The 27,796-nt window shown below is 37.7% G+C and overlaps 1 protein-coding gene and 1 long non-coding RNA gene across 4 annotated transcripts in view; one reads left to right on the top strand and one right to left on the bottom strand.

Moving 5' to 3' along the window:
- Nucleotides 1–3,077, top strand: part of arhgef7b (Rho guanine nucleotide exchange factor 7b) — a 51,533-nt gene extending 48,456 nt beyond the window's left edge. For all 3 annotated transcript variants that reach the window (XM_088596929.1, XM_088596937.1, XM_088596949.1), the window contains 2 exons: nt 166–220; nt 1,667–3,077. In XM_088596929.1, coding sequence (XP_088453055.1) covers nt 166–220; nt 1,667–1,789 — 178 coding nt within the window. In that variant the 3' untranslated portion in view covers nt 1,790–3,077. The remainder of the gene's footprint in view (nt 1–165; nt 221–1,666) is intronic.
- Nucleotides 1–27,796, bottom strand: part of LOC148675864 (uncharacterized) — a 125,698-nt gene that overhangs the window by 11,325 nt on the left and 86,577 nt on the right. The gene's annotated exons all lie outside the window — the stretch shown is intronic.

Raw genomic sequence — 27,796 nt, 5'->3', positions numbered from 1 at the left:
AATTTGGTATTCTGATTTATATTGTAAAGCTGCATTCTTCCTGGTTTAGCAGTATATCATTTTTAGTGTATCTTAGTACTGACTGAATTCCTTCTTACATTTCGTACTATTTTTGTATTTTCTGTATGGATGCTTAAACAAGTTCTAATGTTTTAAATTTTAAAGGAGCCTTGTGGACACAGTTTATGCATTAAAGGATGAAGTACAAGAACTTAAACAGGTAGGCAAATATTAGCTCTATTATAAAGGTAATATATCATTTTTTTGTAGATGAGGTCACAAAAGCTGATATCAAATGTTAAGCTAGTATTTACTATGTATTTTAATGTAATTGGAACGTACAGAAAATAAAAGTAGATGTTGTTTTCTAAAATACACAATCTCTGCCAAAAAGATGGGGTTGATGGGGTTTCTGTGTGACACGTTTAGTTAGTGATAGTTGGAAGAGTTACAGGGCTTTGCAAAAGTATTCAGACTGTTCCGAGGGTGAAATATTATTTACGTACTGCACATTTTTAAACTTTTTTTATTTAAAACTTGAATGTCCAAACTGTAGACTTGTCAGGGTAAAATAATTTACAGTAAACATCAGCAAAAACTAAACCGAAAAATAAGTAAGGCTTTATTTGAATGTTGCTCCATAATGACATCATAATCCCTTTATAACTGCTACACGAGACGTTATAATCACATGTGTAATGCTTTACAAGGGTGTGCACATATTCCACCCAAATGTTTTGGGGGTAAGTCACTACCAACTTTTCATACCAGCATGGTACAGTTTTTGCCCATTCATTTTAGCAGATACACTCAAGCTCTCTCAGGTTGCCTAGGGAACGCTTGTGGACAGCATTTTTTCACAGGTTCATAATAGGGTTCAAGTCAGGACTTGGACTGAAACAATTAGGGAAACTTATTTTACTATTCTTAAACCACTACAGTGTAGCTTTGAATCCTAATCCTGCCGTCCCAGTTTTAGGCCTGAAGCTGAAGGTTTTTCTTAACATTTGTCCATAGTTTGCTCCAGCTCCTTCTACTTTCCCATCAGTCTTGAGAAGCTTCTTAGTCCCTCCTGATGAGAGCAGAGCTTTGACAATTTGCTGCCACCACCGTTCTTGCCAGTAGGGATGGTGTTGGGTGACTGATGCACTATGTTGGGTTTGCATCAGGTGTAACCCTTTGCATTTAGTCCTAAAGGTTACTTCATACTTTTTATAGTCTGCCCACTAAATATTGTGCCACATTTTTGCAGTATCTTGCTTGGGTGCTTTTTGCCAACCCTGTGCAACATTTGAAAAATATTTGAAAGTTTCTTTTTAGTTCCGTACAAGAGCCCTTTGTGGAGTGGAGCTGATGGACACTTTCTCCCATCTCAGCCTCAACTCTGTAACTGTTTCTAAGTTCTGGCTGGCCATACAGTGGCCATATAGTTGCCATTGTAACCAGCTCCTTCCTTGCTGGCTACTCAGCTTTGAGGGGTCTGGGTGCCTCCAACTTCTTAATGACAAACTTCAGTATACTTAATGCGATATTAAGGGTCTTTGAAAACGTTTTGTGCCCTTTTCTCGATCTGTGCCATGGGTGGTTTAGAAAGTTCCTTGGCTTTCAGGGTTGAATCTTTGCTTGACCGAAAAATATTCACTCCCATGTTCTGTGTTCTGAACAGGATAACAAGAAGATGAAAAAGTCTCTTGAAGAGGAACAAAGGGCCCGCAAAGAATTGGAAAAGATTGTGAGGAAAGTATTAAAAAATATGAATGACCCTTCTTGGGATGAGACCAATTTGTAAAGAGATTTGCGGCAGCGTTACAGTCAGAGCAGAGTGGCTGTTTTCAGCAGGACACTTCACAACAGATTGCGACATGTACTAGGTCTGAGTCAAATGAGTGCAAGCCGGTATGAAAATTAACCCGAGCCTTCAGACTTTCCAGCAAGCCATTCATCCCCAATGCTGTGATCGTGATTGAGCCATATGACAATAACATATTGGAATGCAGAAATGTAAAAAGAAATTGTCACTCAGGGGACTGATACAAGGCTGGCAGAGGCTGCCGTTGACAAACAGCATGGGCTTCTAACCTGTGTTACCTGAGCCTGCGTTTAATCCAGGGGCTGATGGTTCAAAGTCCTGGATATCAATTGTATGATCTGGACCTTTGTGCCAGCGAGCTCTAACTGCTCCTTTTTTTTTATCACAATCTGATGGCCACTTGTAAAATAAAGGATAAAAGCCTGCACAAATGCCACACATTATAGGTACATTATTTGTCAGTCTGCCTGGAGAAACTGAGGGGTTCGGAGGCAGTGGAAAGGAATCCCAATTCCTGAACCGGCAGATGGGAGATGCGCGTCAGATCGTGCTGTCCCAGCCTTTACTTGAGAGCACTTCATTTTCCACCACCCTGCTAGTTTGTCTGATCAGCACGTAAGTGAAAAGCAGAAATAACTAGTTTTTTCTGGAAAAGCAATAGCAATACAACTCTGATAAATACTGGAAATATATCAGGTAAATTGTCAATGTTTCAAACCTTTTTTAGATTGTCTTTGTTTGGAAATTACCTCATTTTTTTCTGTATGTGTAGTTTTTTTTGAAGGGGGGGGTGGGGTTTGCATTTTTTCATACGAGATTCTAAAAACGTAGCTTTATATTGTAAATATCTGAAAATTGTGACTTTGGAAATGTTTTTTTCTAAAATGCTCCGGTGTCCGGCCATCTTTCCTAAAACTGCTTACTTGTGTAAGTAATAGTCAAAAAACCGTCCTTTTAGGCACTGCTGGCCTTAGACATATCAGATACAACCTGGGAAATAAAAAATATTCCCGGAAAATGTGTCTGTAGCTAACATTTCAAGAATATTTGATTTTTTCCCCTAAATTATGTATTTAAATTAACTTGCTATAATTAAACGCCACATAAGCACTGTAGGTTTTCAGAAAAAAGAATGTCCTTCAGATTTCATGTCTGCTTGTTAGCAGTAACCATCTGTCCCCCTTTTCTTACTTGTGACCACTGTATTTATTGTTTCCACTCACTAATTTGTAATAATGTTTCTGTGAATTAAACTTGTAAATAGCGACTTTTTTGATGTTTCTTTGCTTTCGTTTAATTGGATTCGAATTGATATGATCTCTCAACAAGGTAAAGAAATACACTAGGTGAGAAATTACATTTCTGTTCTTACTGGTAAGACATTGAAGAATTTGAACAGAAATGAGAACCTACTCTCTATCTCATTACAAAAAAGATACATTGTCATACCTTCAAATTTATAAGCAGGTGCACATACTGTACTAACAAGCCTGGAAGAAAAAACTACGACAAACGCACTTCTGCAGGATCTAATTGTATATTAACAACCAGCAGATTTTCCTCTAGGCTAAAAGCAGTTACTTTCTTCCTTACACTGACACTTAATCATAATGTGAGGTCATCATCAATGAGGATTGGGTTAAACTATCAACAGGAAACAGGCATTGAAAAAAATATTAAAGAGTATATCGACTAAGATGCACAATTGAACAAGGATAAAAAGACTGAATTCTATTACTTAATACACTACATTGGTGATAGCTATTCATCTTATCTAGCCAGTCTATCTGTGCTGAGTTAAAGATTTATTGAGTGTCCACGTAAGATACATGGTGTGTTGTGAAAAATGGTCAGGTATTAGTACTGAGCAGTCCAGGTGGTTAGTTTACATTGTTAAAGGACGGTGGATTTAATTTCAATAGGAAAACCTACAGGTGTAATTGGCTAAGATTTTTTTTTACCATATTGATTGAGGGGACAGTAAAAAAATCAGATCATAAGCAAATGATATTTAAAGGCAAGAGATCCACTTCTCTACACACAAAACAGTGGATTTGCAGGATAAATGTTGAATTTCCTGTCAAAATGTGTGGCAATTCATTAATAGTAAAAGAAACTTTCCCTCCTTTCCTTTTATCTGTGTCAAAAAGCTAAAGGAGTTATTCATCAAATCTACTGTCTGTTTTATTATGCGTGTAAAGGGCTGTTGTTATTTTACTTCTATCTACTCATAATCAGGGTTTACTCCTGCAGTAGTTGCAGTACTATCAAAATGCCTCTTTTCCCTCCCCTGCATATGCTGAAAGAGATTAAGAATATGATGATGAGGTAGAACCCTGACCTGGGTTCATTACTGTCCTGGCCTGAAAATGTGACATTTCAGTAACAACTGAAAAGCAAGTATAACCTTATCAGAAATAGCCATTGTGCCATGTGTGGAAGTATTTATATGATTCTAATCCATACACAGTGATCACTTCTAAACACCCACTCATGGTAATAACCCATTACCTTTAGTCTTGTACCCAAGACCATTAAACTTCCGGCAAGGCTCGTTGGACCTGTAAAGCACCCTGGGGGATACGCCTTGCATGAGTTTTCTTTGCCCTTGTCTGGAAAATGTCCTTTTCATAACAAATTAAAACTCGTTTCAAACCTTTGCTGAACTGCTCTGTGACTTTGTGCATCCTCTGCAATGATAAACGACTTTTAGAGACATATTACGTACTGCATACTGTGCTGACACTGGTAACAACGTATGCCTTTCAATGGGAAAAGTTTGTTTTATTCCATTTTTGTGTGAAGTGTCAGTGTCTGACATGCTGAATCTGTCAATATTTATTGTACTGTATGTGTGTGTTGCTTTGACTGCAAAGTGCTGTAGTGAAAGCTGAGTGTCATGTTCGTTTTTGACAGTAATGCGGGCACAATTCAGCCTGAGACAGCTAAGATTGTTGTCTGGAGAAAGGGGATTTATCAAATCTTTGAACTCGATTTTGCTGGCCCTTACCCCTTAAGTGCAAAATGACAAGGTAAACACTTTTCTGTTTCCGAGCATGACACAATGGCAATAGTAAAGAGACAAGAAATTATAACAATTATCTTTGTCAGGTGCTGGAAGAGAGAGTGAAACTTCTGGTAGTTCCAATAGCCTTGCAAAATTACCATTTATTTCCTTGTTACTGGATCATTCTAGAGATTGGTGGGACTGCACCCCTTTCATAAACCGATTGTCAGAATTTATAAAAGATTACACATTTCTGTTTCTTTCAGCAACAGCATTTTACCACCACTGTAAAGCCATGTTATTGAATTTGTGATTACATTTGACCTCTTTCCATATTATTAATACATGCAGTAATCTTGCTTGGTAACTTGAGAAAAACGCCTTTAAAAGCACGTCTCAAAAATTCCATTTTCTAAAGCACTACTTTAAAAGGCTCACTTATAATTAGCTTTGGAGTGGAGAATGTAGGCTTTCAATGCCCTCTTCTCTCTTATTAATCTGAATTCTGCAAACAATTACCACAGCATGCTTTGAGCACCTTTGTTACATTTGGACACTTTCATTTGAATTCTAGCCTTCATTAATTGCTTTCTTGATAATTTTCCATCACTTTTAACCCGCTAGAAATACATGATTATAGTTTTATTTATCCTGGTGGTGGTTTTTTGAATGAGATAAAAATGTCATCACAGTGTTTCAACAGTTCTGTCTCTCTTTATGGATAAACCTAAGTGTTTGAAATTGTGTTTCGGCTTATGAGGCATTTCTTCAGACAGATGATCTTGCACACCTTTTCTATTAAGACTCTTGCATTTAGTATAATACACAATGTATATATATTTGAAACAAAATAACATCCATGTGGATACAAACATCGCTGCAACAGTCATTCACTATCCAGAATGAAGTCTGCTTTTCTTTTGTCTTTAAAAAGGCAATGATGACATTTGGAGAGAGAATAGCATCCATAAGCCATTTACATGAGGACAAAGCTCTCCCAGGTCTGTCACTGTAGGCAAATAGGACAGAAAATGTTACCTGTTTCTCATTATAATAATCTGTATTGAAAATGGACCATGGAGAAATGTTTTATTTATCACCCTGTGTTGTATTTCTGAGAGAAGAAATGATCTAGTGGGTGATATGAATGTTATCTTTTGTGTGGCTTTCTCAGTGTGTGCTGTTGGGAGTGGGGGAGAGAGATTCGGAATTAAACTCTCTTGTGGGGAAAATGTTTGAAAATCTAATGTGACTGGGGTTGCTGGCATTTTTTCACATCCAACATGTACATATTTTATATGGTGTCAGAAAAAAGAAATCTAAAACGCAATGACTAGATGTATCAGTATAGTCTCACAAATCAAGATGTTAACTTGAAACTACTGTTTATTTTTATCTCCTCAGTATGATTAACATTTGCTTTCTTTTACTGCTTTTTTCACACAGTGACTCTTTTTTTTCTGCCGACATTATGATATGCATTATGAAAGTGTAATACTCCAATGTGTCCTGAAACAGATTTCAAACCATATATATATAAAATATATTTAAAGAAAACTGTCCTTTAAAAATACCTTAAATATACATTTTAAAAGGTGAGGCCTTTACATATCTGACTGAGTACTTCAAATGTCAATGAATCAGTTTAATTAATAAGTTTGGCTAAGACAGTATCATAACAATAATTAAACATTACATTTCTGTTCACGAGAATAATTTGTCAACTGGAATACTGTATAATTGGCACTAGCTGCTTGTTGTCTCAAAGTTGGAACCTGAGTGGTGTTCTCCATTCTAAGTACTACAGCTGTCACAAAACAAAGATCCGACTTTTGAGTTTTTATACTTTTGGGGGCAACATTTTGTTGCTTTTGATGTGCTGTTAGATATCCCAAATTAGTCCCTAGTTAGAGTTGGGGAAAAGAAAGCACAATCAAGCACAGTTCCCTCATGCCACAATTTCATCTATACAAAGTTTACAGTTCGGTTACATCGGGTAAGCATTGTTTAGGTTTGTGTGGCCATTATATCATCATTCTGAATAAAAAAAACAAGACTTGCTATGTGAACAATGCAGGACAGATCCGTGCAACAGTGTCACCATCTTGATTAGAAATTGACACATTCTCTAGTTATATTGTATGTAGAAAGAGCTGAAAAATGTTAGCTTTCCATCATAGGGGAGGTTGGTGGTATTTTAGTTTTTGAAAAGCATAAGATTTTCAAATTCAGTTAGGGGGGTATTTTACCTCCAGGCATCTAGCCTGAAACCACCAGCTAGGAAACTTAATGAAAAATTAAAAAGTTGCAAAGTAGTGTCTAAATCTGATGGTGATGTGATATGGGTTTGACTAACTTTGTTTTTTAGGAGATTGAAGTCATCACAAATAATAATTACAGCATATCTTTAGATAAATCCTCCATAGCCATATGTACTTTATTCAATACAGACATAATGTCTGAGATCCGAATTGTCTGAGAGTTTGTCAAGGGAAAGACAATGATCCTCAGCTTCTTATAGTCCCCAGAACAGTAACCATGTTTGAATAAATACACTGTAATATTCAGATGTGGAAATTCTCTGCATTTGTAACATTTCTGTCAGAGAAATGACAAATTATGGTTTGTTGTGAAATTAGTTTTAATCTGATTTTTTTGCTTCCCTGTATATTATAGAAAGTCTCTTACTCTTAGTTCTAGTTTTTAGATAATATAGTAATCAATGTCCTGCTTTTTGACTTTGAATATGGATAAAAATGCACTGTTTATCTACCCCTTTCTGAAGCCTTACCCTTGTCTAGCTGACTTTCTGTATTCCACGTTGCATATTGCTATATAGTAAACAAGCCAAAAATAAAACAAACAATAATTTTAAAAAAAATTGACACAGAGTATCAGTGAAGAGAACAAGAAGTGTGTATTTTGTCTTGTACTGATGGTGAAAGCATGAACTGTCATTGGCAGTCTGTTTAGCATTTCTCTTTGTTCACTATTTTGAGATGCTTGGAGAATGGTTCCATCTGAAAAAATAGCCCATTTTCTCCATCGTTACATTTGTGTGAACGTAATCATGTTTTTTAGGTAACTGCTGGGCATACTCCTTTGACTGTCACAGTAAGTGCATCTTCATTCACATTACCTTTATATGGTATAATAGAAAAACCCTTAAAAAATCAGAATGGAATTTAACAAGCTCTTAGCGCCCTTTTGAGAACACTATTAAAACGTACCCCCATTTGTTAATCACTTAAAATAAAGATCTCTCTATGGTTGTTCTCATGGTTACTAATCCTGTCAAATGTAAATGAGAAAGCCTTTGGTACCCTTTTATAAGACCCCCACCTCTAAGACGTACACATACAAACTTTTCCGAGTGGGCCCGATTAATTTGACACATGCTACATTTTAGAATACTGAACAATGAAACGTGTAGTAGAGCTCTTTGACCCAAATAAGCCGAGAAGCCAAATAACATTAAGAGCGCACACAAAGTTCTGAGACCGCATCAAAGGATTCTTCTCCCCACAGTTTACAACATGGCGCAATCCTGCAAGACTCTGACCAAAATGAAGAGTCTGTAAGAAGAAAAAATAAACCTAAAATACTGTTATGTCGCTTAGTGCTGAAAACATTTTGAAATATGTGTCTCTCTTGAAAGATGTAGCTGTAAATGCAGCAAATGGATATTAATAGTATAATGGGTGCCATTACTTCAACAAAGCAGAGGACCATGAAACTAAATACATGTTGATTGGAGCTGTGGAAGGCCTTTGTGCTTATGACATTGTGACATCAGTAGCCTGCAAAGAGAGGCTTGAGACTGAAAGACTGAGTGTGTGTTCATTTAATTGGAAAGCCAGCAGAGTTCTAAAGCAGCTGAGGTAGAAGATGTGCCTTTCTTCTGCACAACAGCTTTGGGTGAAGGTTGTATATAAGGTGGCCTTATTAAAGTGACAAGGCAATTTAATTCCTTTGTGCACAATGATTCTACTTCATTGATTTACAATGGAAAGGATATAATTTTGCTGGTGTTGGCAAAAAGCTCAAATGTCAGCCTTTTCAAATTGCCATACTTGCCTTGTTCGGGATGAATAATGAATAAGTCACCTTTTGTCTACAGTTAAATATTCCTGCATAAATACAAAGGAGCATAAAAACATAAAAGAGCGCCTGATTTATACTTAACATATAGATCAAATCCTGCGATAAGTGCTGGGTAGAACTTTCACGTTTTGTGTGGCTGAAAGTCAGGGAAGTCTGAGTCGCTGGCAGGTATACCTGTCCCCATTATTTAAGGAAGAAGATGAATTAGACCCCCCTCTTTTCAAAACTTACTAAAGGTATTACACTTACTACACATACTTACCTCTAGGCATCTACACGCTACTCAGTTGGACTCCTTAGTGGCCCTTCCAGTAGCCTTAACCAACACTCAGATTGTAGTATAAAGTCACACCCTGAAAGAGCAACTGGTTCACATCCAGGCTGTGCCCCTTGTAGGTTTGGGTTGGATCTCTCCCCAGCTGGAGCTGAATTGGTGTGGGCACCAGCTGGGGTTCAGTTGGATAAAACAGGTGGGCATCATCTTGTCTCTCGGTGGGGTTTTGGGTGTCAGCTACAGGTGTGATCCAAAGCAATACTCCTCCGTCACTTGAAGTTCTTTCGCTTCTCTTCTGGGTTATGACGCAAAAGAACACAACATGAGTGCTGCTCTTGAAGCACGCTGTATGTGTCTATGGCTTCCCTTGGTCAGTGTAGAAGAATAGCTGTGAATCCCGTCGAATAATCAGGTTATCCCAAAATGGGCTTTTATCTGTGAAAAATGTTTAGCAAGTCAAAATCTCTCTGGACCTTAGCAGTGTAAAGTATTCCCACTACTAAATAGAAAATCCTGTATGTTTAATTATTTTTTTAAAGAGATGGAATTCTATTAAGGTATAATTGATGTCAATCATTTATTATGTAGAAAGAAAATTGCTTTTGATTTTATACACACCTTTCAAAATGTAACATAACATGACATGTTTATTGAATTATCACTTTGGACATGTTGATTTGAATGACGAGTCGTGAAATAACCAGATCAATTTTTGTAGGTATATTTATTTACAAATATTTCTAAGTACCATCTAGTAAAACGAATACTCCAGATGCCACAGAAAAAGTGATGGTGTTATTTCAGAATTATTATATCAGGATATATTCGCTTTATTTGCTGGTGAGGAAATAATACAAAGTTCTGTTGTGATTGGTATTACCCAGATTTTCTAGCTGTTTCTATTATGTGAGCTGCTGCTTTTTTCTAACTTGGCTTGCATTAAAATGGCTTATTCCGAGTGCCAGAATTAAATCAAAGCTAGCCTGGCAATGCCATCTCTCTTGTCTTGGATTACACACACACACAAAGAAAGATTCTCTGTTGCAGAATCTGCCTTTCACCAGAAACCGAAGCGCAGCGTCAGTCCACAGTTATAGAGCACATGCAGAAGCCTATAGTGTGGTCACCCCCAAACTGGAATGAAATATTTTGGTGGAAGAAATGCATCCAGAAGCCAGCATCTTCACAGTTGGTGAACTTTGAATCTGAATTCAGGTATTAGCAAAATGTTTGTACCCAGGACAGAGCACCATTCAGTTGCTATGCCATTGTTAGAAATAATGAGGCTTAATCTCTGAAGGCATGTAAATGGCATAGTAACAGAGCAGAGGATAAAAGGTTTCCCAGTTATCACTCCTGTAGCTCTCTAGCATTAGTAATGGGACCAAATTCTACCCAATCCTCTTGTCTGGCATGAAGAAATATGCTTCTGAAAGTATGTGTATTTTAATCAGGTGTGGTGTCCGACATTAAAGATGAAACCGGACTTCACAGAAAACATCGCCTCCCTCAAACACAGCAAATATGTTTGTAGCTCATTTGGTAATTATATTCTCTAATGTAAAATACATCTGGAAGGGGATGGTGAACTGAATCAGTGATCTAGGAGCAAAAAAGGGATCTGTTCTCATCGTCACCACTGACATCATGTCGTCCAGATTGGACTGTGATTGGTTTATTACTGACTGATCCAAAGACTGTATTTGGATTCATTGCACTCAATGAATTTAACTGGCCCAAGATACCCATCCTGATGTCAGCTACATGCTAATTTTTCATGTCAGTATTCCTGCAGAATACAATGACCTCATATGGAGTTAAAGACTTAAAAGTGATTACCTTTAAATTATACATCTGATGACTGACGCAAGTGGTGTGCGAGAACATGGCACGGTCTTGTCATGCATTCCATACAGTAAGTCCCAAACATTCACATGTGTGTGAGGTTTGTTACTTTTACAGTCCAATCACAGAAATAACCGTAGGGTAGTGAAAACATATTGCTTGAAGTCTTTTCAGGCAAGGTAGAAAACAGTTGTTTGCCGAATGGTGCAACCCTTTTCAGCCAAGGAATTTTTTTTTTAGGTTCTCGTCTGCTGGGTTTAACTGACAGATAGTCTATACAACCGTTTCAGAATCCGTCCCAGCCAATTGTGGTGCACTAAACTCATCAAGGTGTCTTTCTTTTCAAGACCATGAATCAGTCAGCTGTAGTCCCCCCTTCCCCTCCCTCCTTTTCTCCCCATAGGCTATTCAGTGGTTAGTGATCATTTAGATTTGACATGTATTGTGAGACCTTAGATAGGTTCTTCTCTCTGTAGCCTGTCATTAATTTCAGCCTGTGCAATTCTGGGAAAAAAAAAAAGAAAACAGTGAAGGATGGATAAGGGCTCGATGCCCTCTTTAGGTCTTTTATTGCACAAAATAGCGCGCAATAATTTTTTGTCAATGTTTTACTCTAAAAGCTTTCCACGTCAGCTCTGAAAAGAAAGCAATAAAGCCCATTCAAAGGCATGAATAAAAAAAAAAATCCTTTGGGGGTTTGACCATAGGGCTCCTTTTCTTTAGCTGGTAATCAAATTGGAGCTGAAATGAAATGGAGTTTTCTTATGAAAATAGCCTTTGTTGCTGGGAAGGCTGGTAATTCATAAACAATAACCTGCTCCTTTGTGCGGATAATAATATATTCATGTTCTCGGAGAAGGGTAAAAGCCAGAGCTGAAGCATTATGGTACAGTATATAAAAGGCAGCAGGGGCTGGCTGGAAGCTCTTTCGGTTGCCAGGTTTGTCTCGTCTGCTGCTGCTCTCTGCTCCTGCTGCACCCGCCACCCGCTGGCTTCTCCTCCCCAGCTTCCCACTTCTCTCCAGGCAAACTTCTTTTTTCCCCCACCACCACCACCAAGGATTTGAACCCCGTGTGCTGTCACCACCACCACCCCCATCACGACCCACCCCGGCTCGTTTTGGAGGACCTGCACATGCTCCTCGGCTGGAAGGTGAGCCGCAGACTAGAAGGGGATGATCACCTGCCTCTGGAGGACTGGTTGGTACAGCCCCGTGCCTGCTGGGGGCTGCCCTCTCTGGCTTCTTCACAATGTCGAAGCTACAGAAAGTGCCGGTGAAGGACAACTGTTCCAAAGAGCAGATCTGATTTTTCTCTCTCTTTCTCTCTGCCCACCCCCCCCACCCCCCACACAAAACACATCCACAGTTTGTGGTATCGTTTTTTGTTTTTGTAACGCAAGATGGCTTCTGTCAAGGTATCATAACCAAAAGGAGAACAGGTGTTGTGCAAGGACTGAAAGAAGAAGAGTTTTTTAAGCCACATGCTGTGTAAAGGCAGCCTCCTGGGCACTGTGCTGCGAATGTCTTGGGGAAACGAAAGTAAGTCTTCACTCTCCTTCATGGCTGGTTAACTGAGGTGCAGTGAGAGTTACCTTGTCTGTGTCAAAGGGCTGGGGGATGTGAATGATTAAGGTGATCAGGCAAACGTTTTGTTTTCCCTGTGGTTTCTAGTTTTGCATATCAGTCTTAGGCTGTGTGGAATACTGGCAGGTTGTAGGAGTAGGTGATGTATTTGTCTTCTGGGGCGATAAAGTTAGTTAATGGCTGTAGTACTGTTAATAGACAAGTTCATTCTGTCTTAATAATGATGGAATGAATAATTCTGCTACCCTTTTGGAAGTTCATATTTACTCTCTCATAGCGAACCTATGCTCTTTAGATTAAGTGCTTAGATATGGTAAAGGATCATGTGTTGCTAGTCTTTATCATGAAAGATTTTGTACATGTTTTATGAGTTTGCTATCGTAGATGCCATTACAGCATAGCATTACAGCTCTTGCAAAGGTCTAGGACTCAGAAGCTTTGCTGTGCCTCTTTAAATCAGCAACAACTTACTGTGTGTGAGGGGCTCGAGCAATCCAGCTGATCCTTAATTTGATCAATTTAACTCTTCTCCCAGGTAGCAAGCTGTTTCTAATGCAAAGAGACAGAAATACTGCTGTATTCTGGATCCCAATGGCCAGACTTGGAAATCCCTGATTTATGGTGTGAAAATAAATGAACATTTCGGAGGATGGTTATTATTTCTAGAATGTAAACTGTCTAATATGAGATTATTTGCAACACTTAATGAGCTGAGCTGATTTTAGAGGTGACTGTCTTTTGGAGAACTGGTTAAAATCCAAAATCTATTCTATGATGTTCCCTAATATATTGTTATGATTCAATTTTTATATTTCGAGATGGGTTTTGAACAAAACCTATGAAACATTTTTTTTCAGTATTGATCTAATTGCTGCTTTATTTTCTAATCTAATACTTTATTAGCCTTTTTTAAATTTGAGTGGGGAGCTGTTTCAGTAGCAAAAGAACAGATAGAGGTTAATTTCATGTGGAAAAGTTTACAAAATAATGTATTACCTTATATAACCTGATTTAATCACATGTAACTCCAGTTCTATCAGGGTCTCAATATGAGTTAAATCAAAAGCTGCCCTGCTTAGGTAGTATAAAAGTATAAAGTAATTTGTGATTAGGTTGCTTGCTGCAAAGTTAACACTGGAAAAAGTTGGAGGTTTCTGGTTTTCTATGAAATGCGAATTTTGTTCCACACAATATATTCAAATATTAGATAATTTGGAGGTTAGACCCTTCTAACTAAAGCATTTGTGAGTGTATAACCTTGTGTAATCCCCAACTGTATAATCAATTTTAGACAGGTATTTTTTATCATTTCCAAAAGAACAATCATTATTGAGATTTATTTCAGGCTGTATTTATTTCAGAGATGTTGTCTTGGGTATGCTTTTTGGTGTATGTCTCTATATTTCAAAATTTGTAAAATCTGTTATAAAGAGAAACCAAGTCAATACATTCCACCATATCTTCAAGACTTTTGTACTGTAAGTGACAGCATCAGTTACAACTTCCCTGTAAAATTACCCAGAAAAAAACAGTCCTTAAAAATAGTTTGTTTGAATCAACAAAAATGGACACACTGTTTAAAGCATTTAGAAGTTTGGAGTGTGCCGATTACAGTTTCTTTCTATATAATTGAGTCTGTTTCTGTTTTTTTTTTATTTATTTAATCTGCCATAATGGTTCGTATTAGTGATTACCAAGAATTGCTGAATTGGTTAAAAAGAATGTTTACTGATGGAAAACACTCATGGTTAGAACTGGTTTGTAGCTTGTCCAAAACGTCATGTCCAAAACATCCTATATAAAAAAAAATGATAATCTGGACAAATGTCAAAATAATGAATTTGTAGATAACAAAAAATAAATTGTATGAAAGGTGTGCTGTTGTGTATGTACTGTATAGTGTATTGATATACAGTGTTTTGAATGTTTTCAATTGGTATTATTAATGGTAATTTGAGATGTTGACTGTTTTTTAATAACGAATCAGGAAGGCCAAGTTTTTGTTTGTACTTTTACATACAGTCAACAGAAAAAAATATTCCTGAACCCTGTGGGAGAAGGAGTGTGTGGCACAGCCAGCTTAACACTGAAATACTTTCCTACTCTTACATTCGAGTTGGATATTTTTAGACACCTACTGTAAACTGCTACTTTTAAAGGCGCTATATAAAGTAAAGAGGATTATGATGCTAATTGTCATTGAGCTTGGTTTGGAAAATGCATAGGCCATGCCAGAGCAGTGGTACCCAAATTGCACCAGACCAAATGGCAGAGACAAACAGAAGCCTGGAGAATCTCAATTTAGCAAGTAAACATGTCTTAAAATGTCATTAAATGTGACAGTACAGTGGCCATACGTCTATATGTAAAATCTGTACAGTGCTGTGCAGAATCTTAAACTTAATAAAAATATGTAATGAGCATCAAAAGGTTTATTCAGTGCCTCCATTAGCACTTTCTGTGATTGTAACACGTTATTAAGACAATTTGTTTTGAGTGAGAATTAACTTCTCATTTAGCAATCATAAATTCACGCTGATCTGAAATGCACGGAAATATGTATATAAGCAATCAATATGAAGTTTTATAGTAGCTAAACCAGTACATTTTCCAATCTAATTGACTCATTGTCAGCTGTTGACTCATTCCTCATCATTAACATCACCCATTTCACTCTACATGTCCATAAAGTTAAGAGGCTGCTTTTTGTACTACAAAAAGTGCTACTGATTTATCAGAATTCTCTGTAACCTTAAAACACAATGGCAAAAAATCTAGTAGTCCTTTATATAATTGTGTTTATATATAAAGAAGGAAAAATATTGAGTGAGGAGCAGAACAATGCAAAATGTCAAAAAGTGTGTTATTTTATATTTTGAGTTTCGAAATTGTAACATTAACCTTTAAAATGTCATTTTTGATGGCTGAGAGTTATACATAGCTTAGACAAAGTGGAGAGGTGATTGTGGTTTCATGTAAAATTCTAAAGTTGCTGCATTATCATCTGATTAATCTGGCAGATCTGCAAGGGGACTACTCCAAAAGATTTCCCATCGTACTGTGCCTCTTACTGTTGTGCTGAAAGAAAGAATTGATATGGAAATGTGTTTGTTTTTCATCCATGCAATAGAAATCGTCTGCCCGCTGATCCTGATCCGCTAACACTGCTCTCTGAGATCCAAAGATACAGGACTAAAAAAATGGGACACAGTGTTCCTTCTCGTGTCACTTTACGTATTCAAAACTGAGGGGATTGTTGTCCTCTTGAAACTGTGCTTTTTAAAAGCTTTGTCATTGAGATGACAAGAGTGAATTTGTGCAGTCAACTCAAGCTTTGAGTACAGCACTCGCGGTAGTGCTCAGAAACATGCAAGAGATCAGAGTAAAACAAATACAAACCTTTCTTGTGCTAAAGCAGATTTTTTTTTTAATACGGCTGTAACAACAGCGTGCAGGAACTCGGCCTGAAAGTGAAGTGATATTGATTTTGAGACATTGAAGTTGGGATGCCAATTCCTCTGCTAATAGGATCAAGGCTTATGAAAACGTCCAGAGGGAGCAGGAGTGAGTGACAGGGAAGAGGCAGAGGCAGCAAGAGAATGAGGGAGAAGGAGTAAAGAAAAAGAAGGAGAATCGTAGAGGAAAAAGCCGCTTAGGGAGGTAATCTCCTATTCAGCCCCGGTACTTAGAGTACTGCTGTGTTTCGCGTCATAGAGAGGCAACATCCAGATCTCTGGATGAGAGAGAAAGAAGCTCACAGCGCTAATTAGCGTGAATGTGTCTCATGTCTCAGCTGAAGTTCTATATTCAATTAATAAAAGTCATGTTAAACATTAGCTTTGTACCTCAGTTTGTTTTTCTACTCAGTCTCTTTTGTAATAATATTTGTATTGAGTTTTCATGTAAAAAACTCAATGAAAGGTACACCCAAGGACAGCACATAACCGTTAGAATGTTGAACTTCATTTGTCCAAAATAAACCCATTACTTGTTTAAACCTCATTTCATTTATTCATTACACACAAAAAAAAACATGATTAGATTAGTCTCCTGTATTAAGTACCACTTAGTAGTGCCTTAGGCGGCAGAGTTACAAAATGCCCTCAAAATCTCATATGCATGTGAAGGAATATACTGTGGCTGGAATATTATCTTATAGCAGGCCAAGACAAGTATTGTGTATATTATTTTCTGGTACCCAAAAATCCTGAATGTGGGCGATGTACTGCAAAAACAAAGTCATATTGAATATGCCAAAAAGCTTTGCGTCACCTATTCTTTTTACATCCAGTGCTGTAGAACCTTTGGCCTACACAACGGAAACATTATAGCTTTTCCAGCAGTGGAGATCCAAACTGCCTATTTCAAAATATTCATCTTTTTGCTGAGAAAAATTGAAAAAAAAGAAGCACTTCTCAGTAGCACAGGTCACCATGGAGTGATGAAATGAGGAAACCATGAAGTAAAATCATTTCCCAAAATCTCTCAAGACATCTCATTCTTATTCCAATGAACGTCTTCCAAAAACACTGAACAGTTAGCAAACAATTAAGCATGAAATATAATTTAATTAGTAAACATAAATAGTTCTGAAAAATGCGTGTGCTCATGTGTCCAAAAACACAAAGAGTAATTAATATTGAGGAATCCCAGACAGTTGTTGAAATTGAGGTACTTTTGCAGAGATCAATAAAGTTTTATCTCTTGTTTGTCAGACCCTGGGTGCACAATTGATTGAGCACGGTCAAAAGCAGGATGGGATTGGTCTGGGGTTACCATATTTCAGAAATCAAACAAGAGGACACCCCATCTATCATCTAATTTGTGAAATCTAGGATAACTGTCTTTGAACATTCAATTAAGAATTACCTCCATCCCTGGCTTGTGATATTTGTACAGGCAGATATTTGCAGTGAGCTTTTTGAATAGAAAATCTTTGGGGAAAAAGAAAATGGGGAAAATTCTGACATTTGAAAATTCCTCCTGGATGAAAAAAGAAGACTTGTCCAAGAAAATCTGGAATTCAGACATACAGTATAATAACCTTAGATGAGTCGGTGTGGCAGTTCACCTGGTGCTTGCAGGTTTGTGGTGATTTGCAGTACGTAATGTGTATTCCTCATTGCTTATGACACATTAAAAGATGACTGGCCCAAAGGCTCATAGCTGTGAATCCATACACACTCAACACAATATTTTTATTCTAAATGAGGTGACAAAACTAATTGGTGATTCTAAACTTAAAAAGACCTACAGTAGGTGTCACACTGGTACTAATTAGGCTGAATGGGCTGAATGATCCCCCATTCATAACAAGGTGTTCTTATGGTGCATCTAGTTATTATTCTTATGAAGATGCAAAAGATCAAGCTTCGCTTTGATAATAACTCCTTAGTCTTAAACTTAACTCAATTTCTTTTTGCTTGTTTACCACATTCAATGAAATTGGTGTTTCTTGATCACTCTCTTAAGCAACTCTAATTGGTTCATTTATATTAACTTGATGGTGTGATCCCAAATTGATCAGATGGATTGTAAATGGCGACAGCATGCGGGCACATTGGTTAGCATTGCTGCCTGGCAACCCTGGGGCCCTGGGATCAATTCCAAAGCTTGGGGGTCACTTGTATGGAGTCTTATGTTCTCCCCACATTTGTGTGGATTTCCTCTGGGTCCTCCAGTTTCTTCCCACAGTCCGAAGGCATACTGCACTTGATTTTCTGGGAAAACGAACCCCATTGTGAGTATGTGAGTGTCTGTGTCTACATGTGTGTGCGTCCTGTCCAGGTTAATTACGCCTTGTGCCCATTGCTTGTGATTGTGGATGAAGTGGTTAGTAAACGGAGGTTTGGGAGGGATGACAGTAACCAAGGTCTCTCACCTTTACTACTCTAGCTCAGAATTCTCCAGGATGCCACTTCCTTCAACACTGTAAATACCAAAGCCTTTTCCTCTTGTTCGCATTTGTCTTCCTGCATCCCACGCGTCACTCGTCATTTTCTCCCCAGAACTAGAAGTCACTGCCAGAAGGTCAAGTCAAAACAGTCACGGATTCCAAATTGGCATGAAAAGAGAATAAATGGCAAGTCCCAGTTTCTTTATATATATAAAATTAATCAAGTGTTCCAAGATCTAAACCCTTTCCGATATTTCTGGTCATATTTCATAGATCATTGATCTGTCACACGTATGAAGGAGAGATAAAAGAAAGTATTTGTTAATTATACCTATTTGATGACGATGATAACAATAATAGCTATTGATGTTAATTGGTATTGTTACAGTAAGTCATAATTTAATATGACCACAAAAAATGTTACAGCTGAGAGGAGACATTTTTGTCTCGTTTGGTTGCCAATAGAGATAATCGATGTGAGGATGTCATCCAGCCATTTCTTGAAAGAATACAGGATATCGGCTTCAAGAACATGGCTGGTAGCTTTTATTCCATACTCCCAGAAGCCTCTCCTGTTCTCACCTTTAAAGGCATTTGAAGTTGTGTGCTTGAGTTGATGTTTCACTGTTGATTTTGAAAAAAAAAAAACAATAGATCGACTTTGTCGGTGCTTTTCAGGATTTTTCATACTTGATTCAGATCCCTTTGTTCAGGACTAAAAAGGTGTAGTTCTTTTAAGCTGTCAGTGTAGAACATTCCTACAGGTCTGGGAGAGTATCTGGCTGATCCTCTCTGTACTGAATCCAGAAAATAATATTTCTTTGTAACATTCTACACAATATCTTGAATAAGGCTTTATTTATACATTGAACAATTGTAACACAGAAACCCTTGATTTACCTTAGATGCTATTAGTTCTGTATCGTAACATTCTTTGCCTTTTTATTGAGTCTCTAGATTCTCGAAATTAAGAACGATGTATTAGCATAATCACCTGAGTCTTAAATGAGTAACTTCTTCACATTCGGTGTTTCCCATTTTCTGTCATTGCTTTGTTTATATTTTTCCTATGTAAGTGGAATGGAAAGGTTTCAGTTTGTCTACATTAAACATCACATGAAAGTAATTTTGCCTTAGTGTATTTGTAAATTAGTGAAGGAGTGAATTAACAAGGTTAATTAGTTTTCAGGTTGTGTGGCACACACTCATAGCAGCACAACAACGAACGGTAAATGTTCTATAGGAGAGGGACTACTTTGACTGCTGGAATCAAACAGAACAGCGTATTTCATCCAGACATTTCTTGAAAATGAGCTCCGGTGTCATTTTGATAACATGACTGGGTAACTTGTTCCAGGCATCTGAGACCATTTGTGTAAAAAAGTGCCTCTTCTTCTCAATTATAAATACAGTTCCCTCTAGCTTTCACTTTCTTCCTCTGAATTGTATTTAAGTGTTGATTTGGAGGAGCTCTGTTAGATTGACTTGGTTACCTTTAAGGATTTGACATACTTGAATCAAGTGCCTTTATACTTTTCACTTTTAAAAAAAGTCGTCACTGTTCACTTTCCTGTCCACTTTTATGGGTCACAGTCTTAAAAAGAACATACAGTACATCTCACATCATTGCCAGGAAGGCACTGAGAATAGCATAAGCACCACTTAGTTTTTAAAATAATAGTTGTATTGACCTTTTTTCTGTGTCAGTGCAGTCTTAGTCTATACATAGTCTTGTGCATGTTAATAAACCATCTGTAACACAAAATAAATTGAGTAATACATTAAAAATAGAAAAAATAACGTATTGTATTATAAATGAATCAAATTCAGACCTTTATACAGTACATTTTGTATAAGCAAAGACAGGTGCTTCTTTACCTGAACTGGTAATATTGATATTTGCTTGAAAATACTGTGGGCATAGAGGTAAAATGCTGTCTGTCATTAGTGAGGGAACACTGCCCTCCTTTATCTCAGTCTGAAAGATAAGTTACCAACAGAAAAGCTTTTTCTTTGTGTCCAGGTGACGCGCTCCTAGAGAAAGCTACTCATTTTCATGTACACTTTATCCACCTGAAATTTCACGGGCAAAATGAAGCAGCTCTAGTAAATCTTCACATGATGCAGTAGCTGGCAAAAATCCCTGCACTGTTTTACCTTATTGTTCAGATGCGGCAGGACAGGGCTATTTGATAAAGTGACGAATGACGAAAAGGTTAATGAGCCGCCTATGCTCTGCATTTTTAGTTTTGTATTTTTAAATATTTATACAGGGTGGCCTCTCAGATGTTCCCAGGGGCATAGTGCCGACAGCAAACTGCTAGAATCAAACATGAAGAACAAAGAGCTCCTGTTTGGGGTAAAACACAATTAATTATGGAGAATGTGCTGGACTGGAGCCTGGCTGGTTGGAGTTGTTTATCCACCAGCGGCAAAACGAGTGGTGAAAAGCCTTGTATCATACAAACTGGATAGTCACTCTTAGTTTTGCACCTTGCTGTGAAAAACAAAACAAAAAATTAAAATGTAAACTAAAATACTGTCGTTAATATTATAGAACTTTTTAAAATAAAGTATCTCTGTATAATATTTAGGAATTCATGTACAGCATTAAGCAAATTGACTTCGCTTTTGGATTGACAGAATATTAATTATTAATGGATTAGATGCCTCTGCAAATAGAAAAAATAACCAAAATAACAAAAACTGGCTGCTTAGTTCTTTACGGTGATAGTCTGATCAGCATTTAAAAATCTAATTGTATTGACACTAAGAACAAACCTAAAAATGTACACAAAACACAAACATGTAGTGGTTGCAAAGAGAGAACTTCAGTTAGAGCATGTCGAATTATAATAAAAACAGATTCAATGTCATTCTCACTGCACATAAACACAGGCAAACAAACACAGCGATGCATCCAGTTCAACGTATTGTTGAATTTTGAGGATTTTGAGTAGTGCAAGAAAACCTCAATGTCAAACAGTAAATTAAATGTGCACAGACCAAACCAAAAGACAGAAATAATCAAACAATGCAAAGAACTATGCATCCGTCTTCTGGTAGACTACATACATGACAGAATAGCTAAGTACTGCAACACACGTTTCAAACAATGGTCAGGGTAAAAATCTGTAGAAACACCTTTACAGCCGGCAGCTTTATTACCTGGCAACTAACAGCCCCCTGAAGCTCAGCAGGTGTGAGCCTGGCCAGTACCTGGATAGGAGACCTCCTGAGAAAAACTAAGGCTGCTGCTGGAAGTGGGGCCAGCAGGGGGCGCTGACCCTGCGGTCCATGTGGGTCCTAATGCCCCATATAGTGACGGGGACACTGTACTGTAAAAAGGGGCCGTCATTCGGATGAGACGTAAAACCCAGGTCCTGACTCTCTGTGGTCACTAAAAATCCCAGGGCGTTTCTCGGAAAGAGTAGGGGTGTTACTCCGGCGTCCAGGCCAAATTTCCCCTTGGCCTTTACCAGTCATGCCCTCCATGCCCTCTCTGAACTGGCTACATTACTCTGTTCTCCTCTCCACTGAGAGCTGGTGTGTGGGGAGCGTTCTGGCGCTCTATGGCTGCCGTCGCATCATCCAGGTGGGGCTGCACATTGGTGGTGGTGGAGGGGAGTCCCCATTACCTGTAAAGCACTTTGAGTGTCCAGAACAATTCTATACAAGTAGAAGGAATTATTATTATTATTATTATTATTATTATTATTATTATTATTATTATTATTATATTATGGGGATATTATTACTCTATGAGAATGTAAGGCCTATATCTTGTACTACTTGTTCATGGATTGAGGTCACTGTGCAAACAGCTCTGTGGAAGCTGGACACACATGAGAAATTATATAGAATAGCAGCCATAAAAATGGAAAAACATGATGGCACCTCTGCACACACCTTTCGCTGTGCATATAACCTGAAAAAGCTCTCTTACAACACACGAATCGGATAGTCATGCCTTACTCGCCATACTTGAGTCCCATAAGGTGACATCCAGGGCTCAGAGACCAGGAGACAGCCACGTGCTTGTGCAGGATATATGGAAGAAATGGGACAGAATCCGAAAAGACAGCACTGTCTTCCTGGAGCAAAGCACATGCTGCACTGCCTCAGCTTGGATGGATAGGCAGCAGACACACTTGCGACAGTCTTGTGGCCGTGACAGCCACAGGATGACTGAGGTTAATCAGAATAATGGATTTCCATACTGTATGTCGTGTCTTCCACAAAATATCTTTTTGCTTGTGCTCAGGAAGATATGATCTTCTTCTTGATAACTAAATAGGTTGCAGATGTATGAGGTATTCTTCATTGATTTCATTTAAGAATAAGAAAACATTGATATAATGCATGATGATGTTGATTATGGCACTTTTCAATGACTATAATTAGGGATGAATGTTTGTTAATGGTTCTTTTTTGTGCCTTTAATCACCGCTGTTGATTTAACTGCAGTAAGTATATAACACCCTACATGATTAGATGTTTCCTGTCCTAATGAAGGCATGTGCACTGACTAACAGATTAATTTTTGTTTGTGGATACAGTATGTGACTACATATGAAATTAAGGATACATTTTGTTTCTCTAGTACACTATGCAGCGATATAAAGTGCTTTTTTTGGATCACGTTACGAAGGACTTCTGCCTTGTTAGGCTCTCTGTCGTGTATGAAGTTGCAGATGAAAAGCCTGTATGCTTCGACCCCAGTCTGTTAAGCACTCGACTTGCGACACCTGTGTTTTGTGATTTTCTTCTCAATTTATTTGCATGGTAGAACAGTTGGTAAATTTACCAACATAACATAACAAAAAAAAAATGCCCGGAATATTATTTCCATGCAAATGCTGCACATTTTCAGTCACTGTCAGTCCGTTTTATCTAAAAAAATAAAAGAATAATGACATATTTATTGCTCTATTGTTCTCCCTGTATTGGAATGGGGTTCCTCCATCAGTCCATAAACAAACTAGTAGAATAATCGTCTCCTGGGAAAACTGACCCTAGATGTGAGTGTGTGTGTGTGAGAATGTGTGCCTGCGTGTGTCCTGCGATGGACTGGCATCCTGTCCAGGGTGTATCTGCCACAAACTTGATTTTAAGAAGCAATTAGAAAATGGATGATGGATAATTTTATATTTTTATGTTCATATGCATTCCGGGTGATGTTCCTGAATAAGAAGATCTTTCTATATGATAGAAAACAATGAACAATTAAAAAATCCAGAAACTTTCGTATGCGAACGTTTTCGTTGGTGGAGGTGAACACAAACAAGGAAATCCGTTGAGATTTGACTTGTAGACATCGGTGTGGTTGATTTTTTTTTAACTTGGCGTCATGTTTTATTTATTTTTTTTACCAGGAGATGGCACTGTAGCGTCAAAATTTGAGAAAGAAAACTAGCAAAAAAAAACATTGGAGGTGAACTAGTTGTGCATTTTTTGGTTTAAACGTGGTACTGTATTAGCTAAAATATGTCAGGGTAAGCCCAGTGTTAAAAAGTAAAGTTCTGAATGCTGAAATATATGGATACATCCATTCATGTTCAGAAATAAAAAATCTGGAAAAAAAAAACCTGCCAATCCTTGGTCCAAATTGGTGGGAGGGGTAGGGTGCCCGGTGGGACTAAACTGAATGGGAGTCAATCCATCCCAGCGCATGCGTACACACAGTGACAATTAAGAGACCAATTAACAACGTCGGCATGTTTTGGAAATGTTTTTGGAAGGTGGAAGGAAAACAGAGCACCGCCTGGTAACTAGAGGAGAAAATTCTCTCGATGCAGAGGGTCAATTTATTAATAAACGTCATTATGAATTATTGTGGCGTGTCTGGAAAGCAATTTTAGTTAAATGTTACAACCATTTTCAAGCGACGGATGCAAGTTAATTACTTAGGGACAACAATATTTCCACTACATTCGGGAATGTTCTAATGTGATCCAGTGCACCGCTTTGTACTCTGCCAAGTTGCTTAAACCATGTGAAGAGCTGGTTTAAGTCAGTCTACTTTAGTTACTGTTACTTTGGGTTCGTTGAAATTGAGAACATATTTAGTACGGAGTTGCGCACTGATTTTGGCGGCCAAGTTCGTTGCAATTGATCTTAAAGCGTATGGAGTTACGTGCTAACCACAGGTTGAGCTCCAGTTAGTACGCTGCTTTTAAGTAGGTGCAATTGAATTTGAAGGTACATTTCACCCGAATCTGGAATCAACTCCAGGAGCTTAGATCTTTGAAGCAACAGGACAGTACATATCACCCGATATCGAGTCTTAATTTAGCGCCTTAAAATATTGTAACGCTTACACGCAACGGGGGCTCCGGCGGGCGCCCTTACGGCATCTGGTCGGCCCCATCCCGACTGGAGGCTCGAACCCGGGACTCCCGCGTCTCTCTGCAGCGACCTAGCCCCGTGAGCTAAAGAGAGATCTCTCCACAGCCCAGTAGCTGTGGTCCTGCTATCACAGGGAAGGGCGGTGACGTCACCCGCTCTGGTACGCCGGCTCTTACACACACTGCTTGTCGGCCGTAAGCGTTACAATATCATTACTATAGTCAACGGTGTGTAAAGTGAACGTAACAGGAATTTCAGTAGTTCATAGCATATACTGTAAACCTTTACATTAATTAAGGCTTGTAGCAGTTATTATGTTCTATTGTGTTCACGATTAAAAAGATAGTAAAATACATATCTCAAAATTAAATCGGTAAAAAATAACAGAATCTGAATGGGTTAAACCATAAACGTAAAACTATACATTTATTTTTGTCCATGTACTGTATGTATGAATATATCTTTATATATATATCCAGTGTATCTTTTAAATGCACAATTATTGTAATTGGTCAGTTCTCAATTCAAAGTGACCGAGATACTAACTCGCTTAAAATTCTTTAACAAACGGATTTTCACGACAATCTAAGAAGGGTACAAATGAAAGTAGTTCCTTTAAACCATTATACTGGAATTGCTTCCTAGTAGTTTATTGATCCGAGAGTTTATTAATCCATTGATTGTCCTTGTCAATTCTTTTTCCCTTCAAAACGAAAAAAATAATCCCTTGTTCTTCTATTTTGTTCATTGTATTATCTTGTTTATGTACGCCGATATGGTTAAACTGTTTAAATACTGTATTAACTGCAGATTCGTAATTAGATGAAAATAAAAACAGTTGCAGGTCACATAATAAAATAATGCTTTGATTGGTTTAGGACATATTGCCATCTAGTGGCATAGTGAAGTACTTCCGTGTAGCAAATAGACGTGCGCTGTTAAATAGAGATGTTGGAATAAGCAGGCTAGCGGTATCTTGCAAATATACAGTATATTTAATTGATAATATCAGTTCTTTTGTATGAACTTGATTTTCACTACTGATTTCAGCTGTTTGCAGTCTATGTAATGGCGATTCATGTAGTAATTCTGACTCTGGGCTATAGCTTAATTTAATACTTGCTCTCTGACCAAGAAGACTGTACTATTGAGTGAATTTCTTAATGAAAAAAGATACATCCTCTGCGGAACAAGTAAGGGTTAATTCCATCCTGAAAATTAGAATGAAGAAATACAGTGTTTCAGCTGTTGAGTGTTTATCAGTTGTGCTACTGTATGTATTCATATCTTATGTACTTTGAAGCTCAGAATATCTCCCTTTGCAGAATTTCCTGCAGTCTCTCTTCAACAGCTCCCTGAACACATCACTACTGTACAATGGAACCTACCATTCTCCAGGGATCTTAATCCCTGTGCTTTGCTTTGTTTAAATTTTGCAGTTCTGTCTCATTGTCACACATATCATCAACAGTTAAAATCTTACAATTGTTCCCTTGACTCTCAAAGTTTACGTTATGATGAATCTGTTCAAAAGAAAACATACTCCATATTAACATTCCATAACTTCCCATGTTGGGCAAAGATTTTAGAATGGGCTGTTGCTGTCAAGTTACAGCCTCGCTTCTCTGCAAAGAAGCTGTAAGACCCATTTCAGTCTGGGTTAGACTGGTGCATGGTACTGGAACTGCTTTTGTCAAGGTCACTAATGATTTAATGATGACAGCTTTTCTCAGTTTACTCAGTTCTGCTTTTGACGCTGTTGATATGACCATCTTGCTGAATAGTTGAGAGAGATGTTGGTATTACTGGAACTGCTTTATCTTAAATCTTATTTAAGTAATAGAAACAAGTAGGAAATTCAATAGAGCATTGCTCTAGAAAGTGGATCACATCTGGTGCTCCACAGCTCTGTTCTTGGGCCTTTCTATATATTAGTATTGAATCACGTTCTTTCTATGAATGGCATATGGCATCAGCTTTTATTCTTATGCAGATGACACTCGAATGTAACCTGTTGTTAATGCAACCCATTTCAAAATGGTAACTAAATGTGAGAATTCTCTGTGTGTAGGCCACACACATAGGTGTAGGCCATTCAGCTTACTCATTTGGCTGAGTCTCATAGCCAGTGCTCAGCAGGTATTGAATCTTCTTGAAACTCCTGGAAAGGCATAGTTTAGAGCAGCCTATCAAAACTGGTCTTTGGTAGGTGGAAGACAACTATAGCGCCTAGCAAAAGTAATGGGAATTTGGACTCTCCACAAAGATAGACAATCCTACCTGAAATCAAACCCAAGACCCAGGCACTGTGAGCCAGGACAGCTAACCTATTCCACTGTGCTGTGTTTCTAACAAGGTAACACATGTTTATTTATGGATAAAATGGGAATGCCTTGTAAAAGTGATAGATATTTTTGTTGAAAACGATCTATTTTAATACAGACCTGGAACACTGTATGCAATCCAGTTCTAAATTAATTTTACCAATACACAAGAACCGACTTTAGCTTAGAAGAGACATTTCAAGCATATACTCCAATAAATCCAAAGATGTACAGTATGCTGTTACGATTTCATCTAAAAGTTATTAGAATCACACCCGACAATTTCCAATTAATGTTCAGAAGCTGAGAAGTCAAAGAATATTCTTTTCACTTGTTGTTGTGAAATAGTTGACGTAAACTATTGGAATGCTAGCAAATTAACTTATATACAAATGCCAGTTTCTCAAGCTGATTTGCATCATGCAGTTGAAATAGATTCTTATTATTGTGTTTCTAGATACTTCTAAAATAATGCTGGTCATGTTTTTTTTTTCTGGAGAGCTTTTATCAGAGATACACTAATCAAGCAAAACAATTAAATCATTATCGCAACACAGACATTAGATATATAAAGTACACACATAGAAACTGTCACAATACAAA

The sequence above is a fragment of the Lepisosteus platostomus genome, chromosome 2 (assembly GCF_059453375.1).
Source record: "Lepisosteus platostomus isolate fLepPlt1 chromosome 2, fLepPlt1.hap1, whole genome shotgun sequence".
NCBI lineage: Eukaryota > Metazoa > Chordata > Actinopteri > Semionotiformes > Lepisosteidae > Lepisosteus > Lepisosteus platostomus.
Note: the sequence above shows the minus strand (reverse complement) of the source record. Positions and strands in the feature narration are given on the sequence as shown.